Below are 13,564 nucleotides of genomic sequence, written 5' to 3'. Positions count from 1 at the left end.
CGGCTCATGTTGAACACATCTAATATTTGAGTCTAATAAAATAGTTCTGGTTGCTGCTGCTTTGGTCTAAATCTGTGGGATAACCACGCCCTTTCATTTGCATAACAAAGGAGAAATAAATAAATAAATGTGGTATTAGGAAATAAACGCCGCTGAAATAAATAAAAATGTTAATTCAATCATTAATTTTTTTTATAGCCATTTTTAATTATTTATTTAATATTGACTAATTCATGTCAAAATGGCTGCCTTGAAAAGGGTTTAATAGTCATGAAAAATTTAGTGCAACCATTCATAGAATATGCTGAAAGCTTCCCTCATTAAAATACCTCATGTCCCCTGGTCATTGTAAATATATAATCATATTCATATTTTACCGTGTGGTAAGATCTTCAGGAAATTCTGCATCCAATTCCATTGTTACGCTGATGACACCCAGCTCTACCTTTCCACCAAGCATGGACTTCAAGATTCTGCTCCTCACCTTTAGGGCCCTCCATAACCTAGCCCCATTGCATCTCTCTGAACTTCTTCATATTCACACTCGTCCGACTCACCACACCATCGGCCCGCTTGTCCACCGTGGGAGCCAGAGCCTACAGCTGCTTTTTGTTTTTGACAGAGAGCTCTGAAATAGCAGACAAAACTGGACACTTGACAACGATAGATGTAGAAATCAGTGAAACTGCACCACAAGTTTTAGGGTGCAATGGCAGCACAGAGGACAAACTAAGAGCAGAATATTTGAAGAACTGCTCCAAGTACATTTGCAGGTTTCCCAACAGACATAACAACTGTTGGATGAACGCAACTGTGCAGGCGACACTAAAGCTGAAGGCTGTGCAGGACAAATTAACGCACCAGCCCTCAGAGTCCCTGACACAGCTGTCAACAACACCAGCAACACCTCCATTGTCCCCTCACTCAAGAACAAGACCCTGAAACACTTGGGGTAAGACCTCACTCTCTGAGTCCCCAAACATTTAAACTTTTTATTTGCTTTGTTTCCAAACTCATGGACGAGAGAAAAAAAAAAAAAACAGACCACATCTGCCACATTTAAGTGATGAAGTACTATGTGATATATATTAAAATATATATATATACCTTTTGCATGCCATAGTGCTGCAAGCTTAAAAAAATGTATTAATAGTTTTTACATCTATTATTTATTTATTTTTAATTTTGACTGAGGTTTGTAGATGTGGTCTGTATGTGTGTTTGTAAATGAAAAAAATATATATTGTTTATTTTTTTTTTTAAAGCAGTTCTACCCTACAATGTCCCCATAACCTCATGGCTGATGACATATAGAGCAGAAAGCGTTAATTATGCTGATTTACAAGTTTCATGCCCTTGTAGTCAAATATGCACAGGTGGATAATTTACACGGTTTTCTTAAAATATGAGCGTTTGTTGAATTTGACATGGCGTGTTCGTATGAGCCCTTCATATGAAAAAGAGTTAGAGAAATTTGAGACAAGAATACGAAAATGTTCTTGCATGAGGCTCGCTGTGGAGATGCATGAGCCGTATACGTTTCTCAACAGGCTAACGGTCACCGACATGGACGACCTGCTGGAGGACATTAAGGTGTGTGGCTCTGTTCCATTCAGATGTAAAATTAGAACAGCTCGAATCACACATGGCTATAAGAACTGCTATAAACACTGCAGCCTCTTTTAACTCTTGTAAAATATCCACACTGTAAAAGCCGCACCACCAACATATGTATTTACTTAACGCCTACGTTGTTACCACAGCAACCCATGCAGATAGGTAGGTGATGTCGGGACACACAAATCAGATCTGATCATGTTCAATTAACAGTGGAGACAGTCTGTCTTAAAGACCTGACGTAGAGAAAAATCTGATTTCCCTCAAGTCTGAACAAAGCCTCTGTGTCTGAGTCACATCTGTCTGCCATTGTCTTTTTCTGTCACTGAGGGGCGCCAAATCTCAAAACTAAGATGTGTACAATATAACTTGGACATGAAACCTGTGAACAGTGATGCCTCAAGCCCAAAGTGTAAACTGATTATAAATGTTTTATCTCCTGCAGATTGATCCTAAACATGTGCGAGGCCTTGTGTTAAAATGAACTCCATCGGTTTATGGTTTACTGTATGAGTGTTGTTGTGCTGGCAGGTGTACATGGAGCTGGAGCAAGGGAAGAACATGGACTTCTGGAGAGACATGACGACCATCACCGAGGACGAGATCAGCAAACTGAGAAAACTGGAGGCCTCTGGGAAAGGACCGGGTACATAATTTTCCTGTTAAACAGTTTGTGTTGACGTGTTTTTTTGTTTTTTTTACATACGAGTCATGCAACAATTTGTCTCACACCTGTCTCAAGTCAGAGTCTACATGACCAGAGCTGTTGTAATAATATAAAGGGATAGTTCCTACAGTAGATGGCTGTTTAAACAACCCCAGTTTGGAGAAGAAGAGCATGGAAGCTGAGCAATAAACTACTGTGGACAGGGTCAGCAACAAAATATATTTTAGCCACTTAAAATTATCCACCAAAAAAAACAAAACAAAAAAAACAATCAATATCAGTTTAAGTGTACACTATATTTAGAATACTTTGACGGGAGACTGCTGTTATAAAAGCCAAATATCACTCTCTTCAAATCAACCAAACTCCATAGGCAGAATCTATTGATTGGTTTGTTTGTTTATGTTATTGAGTGACTGTGATGTTGTAAAATGATAGTTTGGATTAACTGAAGTCACACAATAACACAAATGAAGTGATTGTGGACCAGAAACTCTGGTGTTCTGTGACGTAAAATTATTGATTTCGCCTATAGAGTTTGGTTGGTTTAGAAGGTGAAATTTTGCTTTGATAACTGCAGTTTTGCATCAGAAAAGGCTGTCTGACAGCAAAGTAAAGCAGTGAAAATATAAATGTAGCGTACACTTCCACTGATATTGTTTCTTAGGTGGCTAAAACACCTTTTGTTGCTGAACCTGTCCACAGCAGGACATTGCTTAGCTTCTGTGCTGAAGGCCATCTACTGTAGCTAATACACTATGAATAAAACCCCTCATACAATCACACATTAAATAATCCAAATTATCCCTTTAAATTCCTGTTTTGAACACATGTACCCAACATAAATATAAAGTTTGAAGTTACATGGATAGACACTAGAAATGTGTGTTAAACTACAATTTTCTGTTCCAGGCTGAGAGAGCGACACCAGGACGTGCTGCGTCAGAAGCTGTTTAAGCTGAAACAGGAACAAGGAGTCCCAAATGACCCCTTGTTCCCCATCATCAAAGAGGAGCAAACAAGTGACGATGATGTGTAAGTTACCTAGAAACCACATACATCCTGAAAATGTGGGGAAATGGTGGCTCAGTCTGTTTACATCCATATTTTCAGTAGCAGTGACCTGGGGTTCAAATTTCACATCACACTATGTCAATTCTCACTTCTGTGTTTCTTTGGAGGATGTGTATTATAGTACAGTGGGTCAATATTTGCCTCAACTTGTCCCTGCAAGAAACTTGATCCAGCAGAGCCAGGCGGAGTACGACTCCGGTCGCTACGGCCCCACGTTGCTCACGTCCTCCGAGCTGCCGCTGGACTCGCACACGATCACGCCGGAGGAGGACCTGCACAGGCTGCAGTTAGCACGCAGACAGCTACAAGTCACCGGTAAGAGACCACACACGGACACGAAGAGCCTCTCGATCAGAATCACAAAATTATCAGGAAAATTAGCGTGTTCTGCATCGGAACACGTCCCCAACGTACTGCTGACTATCAAAAAACCAAAAGGCTTAGAATGCATAAAAATACAAGGATCTAGATCAGAAAAGTAGAGTGTCTGATCAGAAAGACAGTCAAGTACAGTTATTTTTGACTGATGTTTATAGATGTGGTCTGTGTGTGTACATGGTCGTGTTTGTAAATGAAAAAAAATGAAATAAAGTTGTTGTTGTTGAACGTTGTCGCGCTGGTGCTATGACGTCATAGTGACGTCAGAGCGGCAGGGCTTTGATTGCGTCACTCCGTCTCTCTATATAAGCCTTAAAGAGCTCTAAGTACATTTTTTCGTCAAATTGTGTAGGAAACAGTACAAATTCATTTGTGAAGTCACATTAAAAACAGCAACAGACATTTTTTAATTTTTAATTTAATTTAAACTTCCAATTCAGACACTATCAGCATCATGTTGGCGTTTGGTTTCATTCTCGGAGCTGTAGTAACAAAAGGTGTTAGAAAACTCGTGGAGACATACTTGTCTTCCGAAGAAACGGCCAAAGTTGCAGATGGAGAATCCACATCAGAGTCCAGAGAGGATCAGTGCGTTGAGACAAATGAGCAAATGCTGCCAGCGCAGTGCAGTGCAGACACAGCAGATAAAAAGAGAGCAGAATATTTCAACAGAATGTGTAAATCCATTTGCAGGTTTCCCAACGGATATAACAACTGTTGGATGAACGCAACATTGCAGGCGACGATAAAACTGAAAGCTGTGCAGGACAAACTCGCGCACCAGCCCTCAGAGTCTCTGACACAGCTGTCTGCTACACCAAGGTTTGCTGAGCTGTTTCTAACAGCCCTCAAGAACCCAGGAAGGATTTTCACACTCGCAGAAATACACGCACCTTTAGTAGAATTAAGTGAGGTAATACCATCATTACCTCTGACGCAGTGTAATGACCCAGTGGATCTACTGAAGCCTTTATTGGACTGGTTTAATGCGTGTGGAGTGAAAACGACCATGGAGATAACACGAAACTACAGATGTGAAACATGTCATGTGACCACATCTAAAACTTCAATGCATGACCTTTACTTGTTATACCAATGTGAAGACTACTACGCCAACATAAATTTGCTTCTTTGGCACTCCATCACTGAGGACGACTGCGTCGTACACGCGAGATGCGGATCCAGACTCCAGGGGACAGAAGTGTGGAACAGTCCGGACGTGTTAATTTTTCACCTGGCTCGACCTGCCGTAGATGGTCGGCTGCCTGTACATCCGTCTGAGTTTGTGGAAATTCCGGTGGCTGAGGACAGAATGCTGCTCTACAGACTGTCCTCTGCTATTTGTCACAGTCACGGTCCAGTCGGTGGACACATCCGGTCGTACCTGTTTTTGGATAATGGCACTATCATCAGAGCGGACGACTTGTCAGCGTCAGTCATTGAACACGTTACAGAGGAGCTATTAGAAAATGGGATCATTTACTTCTATGAGAAGGTTCAGTGCGATGAGACCAACGGTGTTAAAGAACTCGTGGAGACACACTTGTCTTCCGAAGAAATGGACAAAGTTGCAGATGGAGAATCCACAACAGAGCCCAGAGAGGATCAGTACGATGAGACCAAAGGTGTTAAAGAACTTGTGGAGACACACTTGTCTTCCGAAGCAACAGACAAAGTTGCAGATGAAGAATACACATCAGAGCCCAGAGAGGATCAGTGCAATGAGAAAAAAGGTGTTAAACTCGTGGAGACCTGCTGTCCTCCCAAAGACACAGACGAATGCGAACTTTCAGAAAACACTCCAAAACCTGCACAGAACAAAAACGATTGTTTTTGTCCAACAAAGAGAGTCAGATTATTGATCCCCCCACGCATGACAACAGGAATGAGCGAAGAAATCGAGCAAATGCTGCCAGCGCAGTGCAGTGCTGACACAACAGACAAAATAAGAACAGAATATTTCAACAGAATGTGTAAATCCATTTGCAGGTTTCCCAGTGGATATAACAACTGTTGGATGAACGCAACATTGCAGGCGACGATAAAACTGAAAGCTGTGCGAGACAAACTCGTGCACCAGCCCTCAGAGTCTCTGACACAGCTGTCTGCTACACCAAGGTTTGCTGAGCTGTTTCTAACAGCCCTCAAGAACCCAGGAAGGATTTTCACACTCGCAGAAATACACACACCTTTAGTAGAATTAAGTGAGGTAATACCATCATTACTTCTAAAGCAGTGTAATGACCCAGTGGATCTACTGAAGCCTTTATTGGACTGGTTTAATGCGTGTGGAGTGAAAACGACCATGGAGATAACACAAAACTACAGATGTGAAACATGTCATGTGACCATATCTAAAACTTCAATGCATGACCTTTACTTGTTATACCAATGTGAAGACTACTACGACAGCATAAATTTGCTTGTTTGGTTCTCCATCACTGAGGACCACTGCGTCGTACACGCGAGATGCGGATCCAGACTCCAGGGGACAGAAGTGTGGAACAGTCCGGACGTGTTAATTTTTCACCTGGCTCGACCTGCCGTAGATGGTCGGCTGCCGGTACATCCGTCTGAGTTTTTGGAAATTCCGGTGGCTGAGGACAGAATGCTGCTCTACAGACTGTCCTCTGCTATTTGTCACAGTCACCATCCAGTCGGTGGACACATCTGGTCGTACCTGTTTTTGGATAATGGCACTGTCATCAGAGTGGACGGCTTGTCAGCGTCAGTCATTGAACACGTTACAGAGGAGCTATTAGAAAATGGGATCATTTACTTCTATGAGAAGGTTCAGTGCGATGAGACCAAAGGTGTTAAACTCGTGGAGTCATGCTGTCCTCCCAAAGACACAGATGAACGCGAACTTTCAGAAAACACTCCAGAACCTGCACAGAACAAAAACGATTGTTTTTATCCAACAAAGAGAATCAAAACATTATTGATCCCCTCAGGCATAACAACAAGGATGAGCAAAGAAATCGAGCAAATGCTGCCAGCGCAGTGCAGTGCTGACACAACAGACAAAATAAGAACAGAATATTTCAACAGAATGTGTAAATCCATTTGCAGGTTTCCCAGCGGATATAACAACTGTTGGATGAACGCAACATTGCAGGCGACGATAAAACTGAAAGCTGTGCAGGACAAACTCGCGCACCAGCCCTCAGAGTCCCTGACACAGCTGTCTGCTACACCAAGGTTTGCTGAGCTGTTTCTAACAGCCCTCAAGAACCCAGGAAGGATTTTCACACTCGCAGAAATACACGCACCTTTAGTAGAATTAAGTGAGGTAATACCATCATTACCTCTGACGCAGTGTAATGACCCAGTGGATCTACTGAAGCCTTTATTGGACTGGTTTAATGCGTGTGGAGTGAAAACGACCATGGAGATAACACGAAACTACAGATGTGAAATATGTTATGAGTCCATGTCTACCACTTCAATGCATGACCTTTACTTGTTATACCAATGTGAAGACTACTACGACAGCATAAATTTGCTTGTTTGGTTCTCCATCACTGAGGACCACTGCGTCGTACACGCAAGATGCGGATCCAGACTCCAGGGGACAGAAGTGTGGAACAGTCCAGACGTGTTAATTTTTCACCTGGCTCGACCTGCCGTAGATGGTCGGCTGCCGGTACATCCGTCTGAGTTTGTGGAAATTCCGGTGGCTGAGGACAGAATGCTGCTCTACAGACTGTCCTCTGCTATTTGTCACAGTCACTGTCCAGTCGGTGGACACATCTGGTCGTACCTGTTTTTGGATAATGGCACTATCATCAGAGCGGACGGCTTGTCAGCGTCAGTCATTGAACACGTTACAGAGGAGCTATTAGAAAATGGGATCATTTACTTCTATGAGAAGGTTCAGTGCGATGAGACCAACGGTATTAAAGAACTCGTGGAGACACACTTGTCTTCCGAAGACACGGACAAAGTTGCAGATGGAGAATCCACAACAGAGCCCGGACAGGATCAGTACGATGAGACCAAAGGTGTTAAACTCGTGGAGTCATGCTGTCCTCCCAAAGACACAGACGAATGCGAACTTTCAGAAAACACTCCAGAACCTGCACAGAACAAAAACGATTGTTTTATCCAACAAAGTGAATCAGATTATTGATCCCCCCACGCATGACAACAAGAATGAGTGAAGAAATCGAGCAAATGCTGCCAGCGCAGTGCAGTGCTGACACAACAGACAAAATAAGAGCAAAATATTTCAACTGGTTTTAATGGTTTAATGCGTGTGGAGTGAAAACGACCATGGAGATAACACGAAACTACAGATGTGAAACATGTCATGTGTCCACATCTAAAACTTCAATGCATGACCTTTACTTGTTATACCAATGTGAAGACATCATCATTTACTTCTATGAGAAGATCATCCCCTCCTTACTTGACAATCAATAAACCCAAAAGGCCAGAGGCAGCTCCGGTCCAGAGGATGCAGCATTTCACACTCCATATTTCCTCTGAGCCACAAACACCATTAATTTCATCCAGGTATTACAGCCCAAACATTCCCTGACATGCTGATTGTGCAGCTTTCACCTGCCTCTCTTGTTCAGCATGTCCTCCCCTTTTCTAAGTGGGTTTTCTCTGGGTGCTCCAGTTTTCCCCACCGCCCCCCAAAAAAGACAACAACAATAATAATCATATTATAATGTACATATTACAGCCCAAACATTCCCTGACATGCTGACTGTGCAGCTTTCACCTGCCTCTCTTGTTCAGCATGTCCTCCCCTTTTCTAAGTGGGTTTTCTCTGGGTGCTCCAGTTTTCCCCACCGCCCCAAAAAGACAACAACAATAATAATAATCATATTATAATGTACTTAATGTACATTATAGTATACTTTTAAATGAAAACATTGTATCAACTGAAAACTGATGAAAAGATGGGATCATTTACTTCTATGAGAAGATCATCCCCTCCTTACTTGACAGTCAGTAAACCCAAAAGGCCAGAGGCAGCTCCGGTCCAGAGGATGCAGCATTTCACACTCCATATTTCCTCTGAGCCACAAACACCATTAATTTCATCCAGGTATTACAGCCCAAACATTCCCTGACATGCTGATTGTGCAGCTTTCACCTGCCTCTCTTGTTCAGCATGTCCTCCCCTTTTCTAAGTGGGTTTTCTCTGGGTGCTCCAGTTTTCCCCACCGCCCCCCAAAAAAAGACAACAACAATAATAATCATAATGTACTTAATGTACATTATAGTATATTTTTAAATAAAAACATTGAATCAACTGAAAAATAACATTAATTTGTGTGTGTGTGTGTGTGTGTGTGTGTGTGTGTGTGTGTGTGTGTGTGTGTTTTGACAGCTTTTCTGCTTTAACTGTAAGAAATTATACTGAATGATGTGAATGAAATGATAAACTTCACCAGTCAAAGGTGTCCTTATCATTTTGGCTGTGGTCAAACAAACAAAACATTTACAATTTATGAAGCAAAAAGTCACAATAAATTCTGACAAAGGTAGATAGAAAAGGTTAAATCATTGTGCAGAACGGCACAATTCAGTGTAGTGAAATATTATTAATGTATGTAAACACAAGCATAACCCTGGTGGGGGAAAGTGATCTGTGGTGCCGACCCCTTGTGGTTATTTAATTAAACCTAAAGTTAACTAGACTATACACCATTTAAACTTTGGCACAGGTAGCCAAGATGGGCAATAATGCCTAATCTTTCTTGAACCTGAGAGCCCTTTATCTCTTGTGTGATTTGGGGATGCATATCCTAAAGTCTTTTGCAATTTATCAAATTACAACTGACCAGTGGATACGCCATAAATTTCAGGCCAGAGATTCAAATTAAAAGTTTTTTTTTTTTCCTGCACAATATTAGCATTTTAAGTAAACTGGTATTTTATTTAAATGTTCCCTTCTATTTAATTTTTATGGCACTACAGCGGTAACTTCAGATGTGGCCTTTGTTTTGTGCATATAAAGATGATGCAATCATTCCTGAATACTGAAAATTAAAAAAATATATATTTATATTTCTTATAGATTTAAAAATGCTTTTTTTTTTTTTGCTTATCCGGAGGTTATGATCAGAACTGTGTTCATATCAACAGCCTGTTATTCATGACAGTGGTCTGCTATCCAGAAATAACAGACCTTAGAATGCTTTAATTGACCAATCAGAATTGAGTATTTAATAAAGTTGTGTAATAAACAGAAATGGTCTTCACAAGTAATATAAATTACTGATGATGAAAACCTGAAAATACTGAATGATGATGATATTAACTTTTACACAGTGGAATAGTTTTGCATTGCATAAAAAAAAATTATAACTTGGTTTGGTATTCTGAGCGCGAGTCATGCACCACGTGACTCATGCACCACGTGACCACCAATAAAGATGGCGGCGCCCTGCTCTGCTGGATTCGCTACAAGATCAGGTACAGTGCTAAGACACTGCTCGGACTCCTGTAAGCAGGTAGCCTTAGCGGCTGCTCCGACCACCTGTGCTCCTGCGTAACAAACGACTTATTTAACAAATACATTAAAACATGGCAGCAGTCGTGATATTTTCTAAATAAAGGGGCGGTGTTTTTGCTAACACATGCTAGCTGCTAGCCTCCCGGCGTTCGTTTATGGACTGATCTCACATCCAGCAGTTGGTGGTGGACAGACTCAGGTGTGATTCACAACCGTAGCTCAGTCCACTTTGACAACACGTGTGACTTCAGTTTAGTCTATTCTGAGGCCATACTAAAAGTGGTGATGAGTCGGACTACGTTCTTTTGAGGTGTTTCTATTTTTATGTCCCCCTTATTTACTGGCATAAGGGAGTCAGAAACAGCCCTGAATATAATGCAGTCCAATATAACCCCACTGACAACGACCTCACTGCTAAAACACAACATTTAATTAGCAGCATCAACAAAAACTAAACATTATATGCATTACAAAAGTAGACTTGATGGTAGAAAAGTTGTTTTAGGTTGTACAGATGTGCTTATTAAGGTGTATGTTGCACATGACTTCACCCAAACCAGACCAGCACACCTGTGCTGGAATAAAAATACTTTCCCCAGGTTTTATAAAATGAATTAAAGTCTTAAAACTAGATTTTACCACAGGGTTCCTTATAATCACATCACAAACATTTGAATAGGTTTTCCAATTTAAATGAGAGTAATGATGTTAAAAGTATCATTCTGTCTAATATCACAAATCATAAACATTTAGCCCGAACTGCTAGTGACACACACTGAGTCCTCTTACCAAATGCAGTTCTTCTTGGTGAAGCTTGAGCTCATCTGTAGTCTTCAATGTGGCTCACACTATACATAGAATAAAATAAAATACACATTGTTGTGAGTCATTGTTGAACAATTGGCTAAAAAGAGAGCACTGGTTAGGGGTAACAGTAAGAAGCATTGCCTCTTTGCCACTTATTCTTAATAGAAAAGCGTGTCATAGAGAGCATTTTCTTCTTCATTGTGCTGCTTTCTATTTCCCCAGGACTGGGTGCTTTCCTGCAGAGACTGTGTTGTCCAGGAAGCCGTGGCCCCCCCACAGCGCTGCCGTGTCAGCAACATCGGCACTTCTTCTGGAGGAAGTGGAAAAGTCCTCAATGTAGTTCGCCCGGCTACTGTTCGGCCTGCGTACGCAGTACCTGAGGTACAGTACCTCATGTCCCCATAATGCCTCAGTCCTGAGCAGTATTCTGATTGGAAAGGGCAGAAGATAGACATTTTATTTAAGGATTAACTACCATAACTGGAAGTTAAACTTCTACCATTATAATTGTGTTTTGTTGAAGAAAATTCTTAAAGTAATAGTTTGAATTATTTGAAGTGATTTTGTATGATGTACTTATTGGTCATCATTATAGATGGCAGTAGACGCATCCCCAGTAATAATAGATCGCGGTAACTGATCGCAGCTCCTGTGTTCTGCGGTGTCTGTTAATTACTGTTTTTGGCAGTAGACTTTGGTTGGTTTGGCGAGAGCAATATCTTATATATAATGTTGGTCTCCTGTCAGAAAAGGCTGCCTGACAGCAAGAAAAAAAACAGACCACATCTGCCACATTTAAGTGATGAAGTACTATGTGATATATATTAAAAAATATATATCTACCCTTTGCATGCCATAGTGCTGCAAACCTCATGGAATGGAATGTGAAATTGAATATGTTGAGAGCTTAAAAAAATTATTAATAAATGTTTTTACATCTATTATTTATGTATTTTTAGTACATACAGAAAATACATCTTGGTATGATGCAACCAGTGGGAGAAGAAAATTATGACATAAATACAGCATTTTGTAAAATGAAACCCAACAGTAAAGTACATATTTTGAAGTATTGCATTAGAAAACCTTGATGGAAATTGCAAAATTCAAAAACACTTCCTCTGTTTCACAAACAAACAAAAAAAAAAAAACGCCTGCTTGGGGTTGTTTTTGTCTTTTGTTGAGAAAGCATTAATGCGCTTAATGGAGGATGGAAACACCTTTTTTGAAAGTGTTCTGACTGATCAGCCGTTTCCACTCTGAGACAAGAAACTCTTTCTGCTGTCATGAATATAGCTAACATGAATTCATTATTGCAACGTGTCCAATGGGGAAAAAAATAACCTGTAATAGTTACAGTTTGGTTACATTTAGCCAGCAAAATAACACAAAAATATTTTGGTAGGTTTGTTTAGTGTTTGGAACCAAGAAATACTGGAATAGGGTTAGGAGCAAGAAATACTTGGGTAGATTTAGGTTCAAATATGTACATTAATCCATTAAGGTGGGTGTATCTTATACATTGAGGACAGATAGACCCTTCTCCACTTTTCCACATACTTTAACTCTACATATTGTTACAACCATACATAATGTAGCCTATACTACTAATTTCTGACACCTAGCTTACTTTACTCACTCCAAAGCAGCTGACTGAAACATGTCTATTTTTCTTTTTTTGACATTTTAAAAATTTGCTTCAAACTCACCAATGAGATGAAAACATGGCGTATGATGTATGAAATATGTTGATTTATACATATGTGTATTTTTCCCTCAAGACGCTCACTCTTGCTTCTTTGACATCTGTGTCAGGTGATGCCAACGAGAACGCCGAGGATGCTTTCGTTCGTCGTGCCAGAGAGGGCATGGGCAACGACGAGGCCCAGTTCAGCGTGGAGTTTCCCGTCACGGGGAAGATGTACTTGTGGGCGGACAAATACCGTCCCAGGAAGCCCCGCTTCTTCAACAGGGTCCACACAGGATTCGAGTGGAACAAGTACAACCAGACGCATTACGACTTCGACAACCCTCCGCCCAAGATCGTCCAGGGTTACAAGTTCAACATCTTTTATCCAGACCTGATCGACAAGCGCTCCACCCCGCAGTACTTCCTCGAGCCCAGTCCCGACAACAAGGACTTTGGGATTTTAAGGTTCCATGCGGGCCCTCCGTACGAGGACATCGCCTTTAAGATTGTGAACAGGGAGTGGGAGTACTCGCACCGACACGGCTTCCGCTGTCAGTTCGCCAACGGAATCTTCCAGCTGTGGTTCCACTTCAAGAGGTACCGCTACAGGAGATAGAGGCCACATACCAGGATGGACCAAGAGCCCAGTCACTGGGTTTTAACCATATACAGCATATTAGACATGCGGTCAGTGTGCTTGTTGCATTATTTTTAGCTGCTCTCACAGCAAAAAGCAGTTTCTTAAAGCTACAAATCACTCTGTACTGTTGTCTGTCTGGTTGATGTTTTTCTGTTGTCAACTCCTATTTAAAACATGTAATTTTAGAGTTTAAACACTGAACATCTGAAACTTAGT

At 41.2% G+C, this 13,564-nt stretch overlaps 1 protein-coding gene across 1 annotated transcript; it reads left to right on the top strand.

The window, feature by feature from the left end:
- The first annotated feature begins 2,895 nt into the window (after window positions 1-2,895).
- On the top strand, window positions 2,896-13,435 carry LOC146317531 (splicing factor Cactin-like). Its single transcript, XM_084732596.1, has 2 exons — window positions 2,896-3,673; window positions 12,834-13,435. Exons 1-2 carry the CDS (start codon window positions 3,268-3,270, stop codon window positions 13,322-13,324), a joined length of 897 nt encoding a protein of 298 aa, XP_084588722.1. The 5' UTR covers window positions 2,896-3,267; the 3' UTR covers window positions 13,325-13,435.
- The last annotated feature ends 129 nt before the right edge of the window (window positions 13,436-13,564 follow it).

Source organism: Lutjanus erythropterus, chromosome 12, assembly GCF_056507025.1.
Source record: "Lutjanus erythropterus isolate fLutEry1 chromosome 12, fLutEry1.hap2, whole genome shotgun sequence".
In the NCBI taxonomy this organism is placed as follows: domain Eukaryota; kingdom Metazoa; phylum Chordata; class Actinopteri; order Lutjaniformes; family Lutjanidae; genus Lutjanus; species Lutjanus erythropterus.
Note: the sequence above shows the minus strand (reverse complement) of the source record. Positions and strands in the feature narration are given on the sequence as shown.

Excerpts from the sequence above, each read along its gene's own strand:
- LOC146317531 (XM_084732596.1), top strand. The coding sequence starts at position 3,268 with ATGACCCCTTGTTCCCCATCATCAAAGAGGAGCAAACAAGTGACGATG. Across the intron at positions 3,674-12,833 it reads CAGACAGCTACAAGTCACCG|GTGATGCCAACGAGAACGCC; the intron begins GTAAGAGACCAC and ends CATCTGTGTCAG.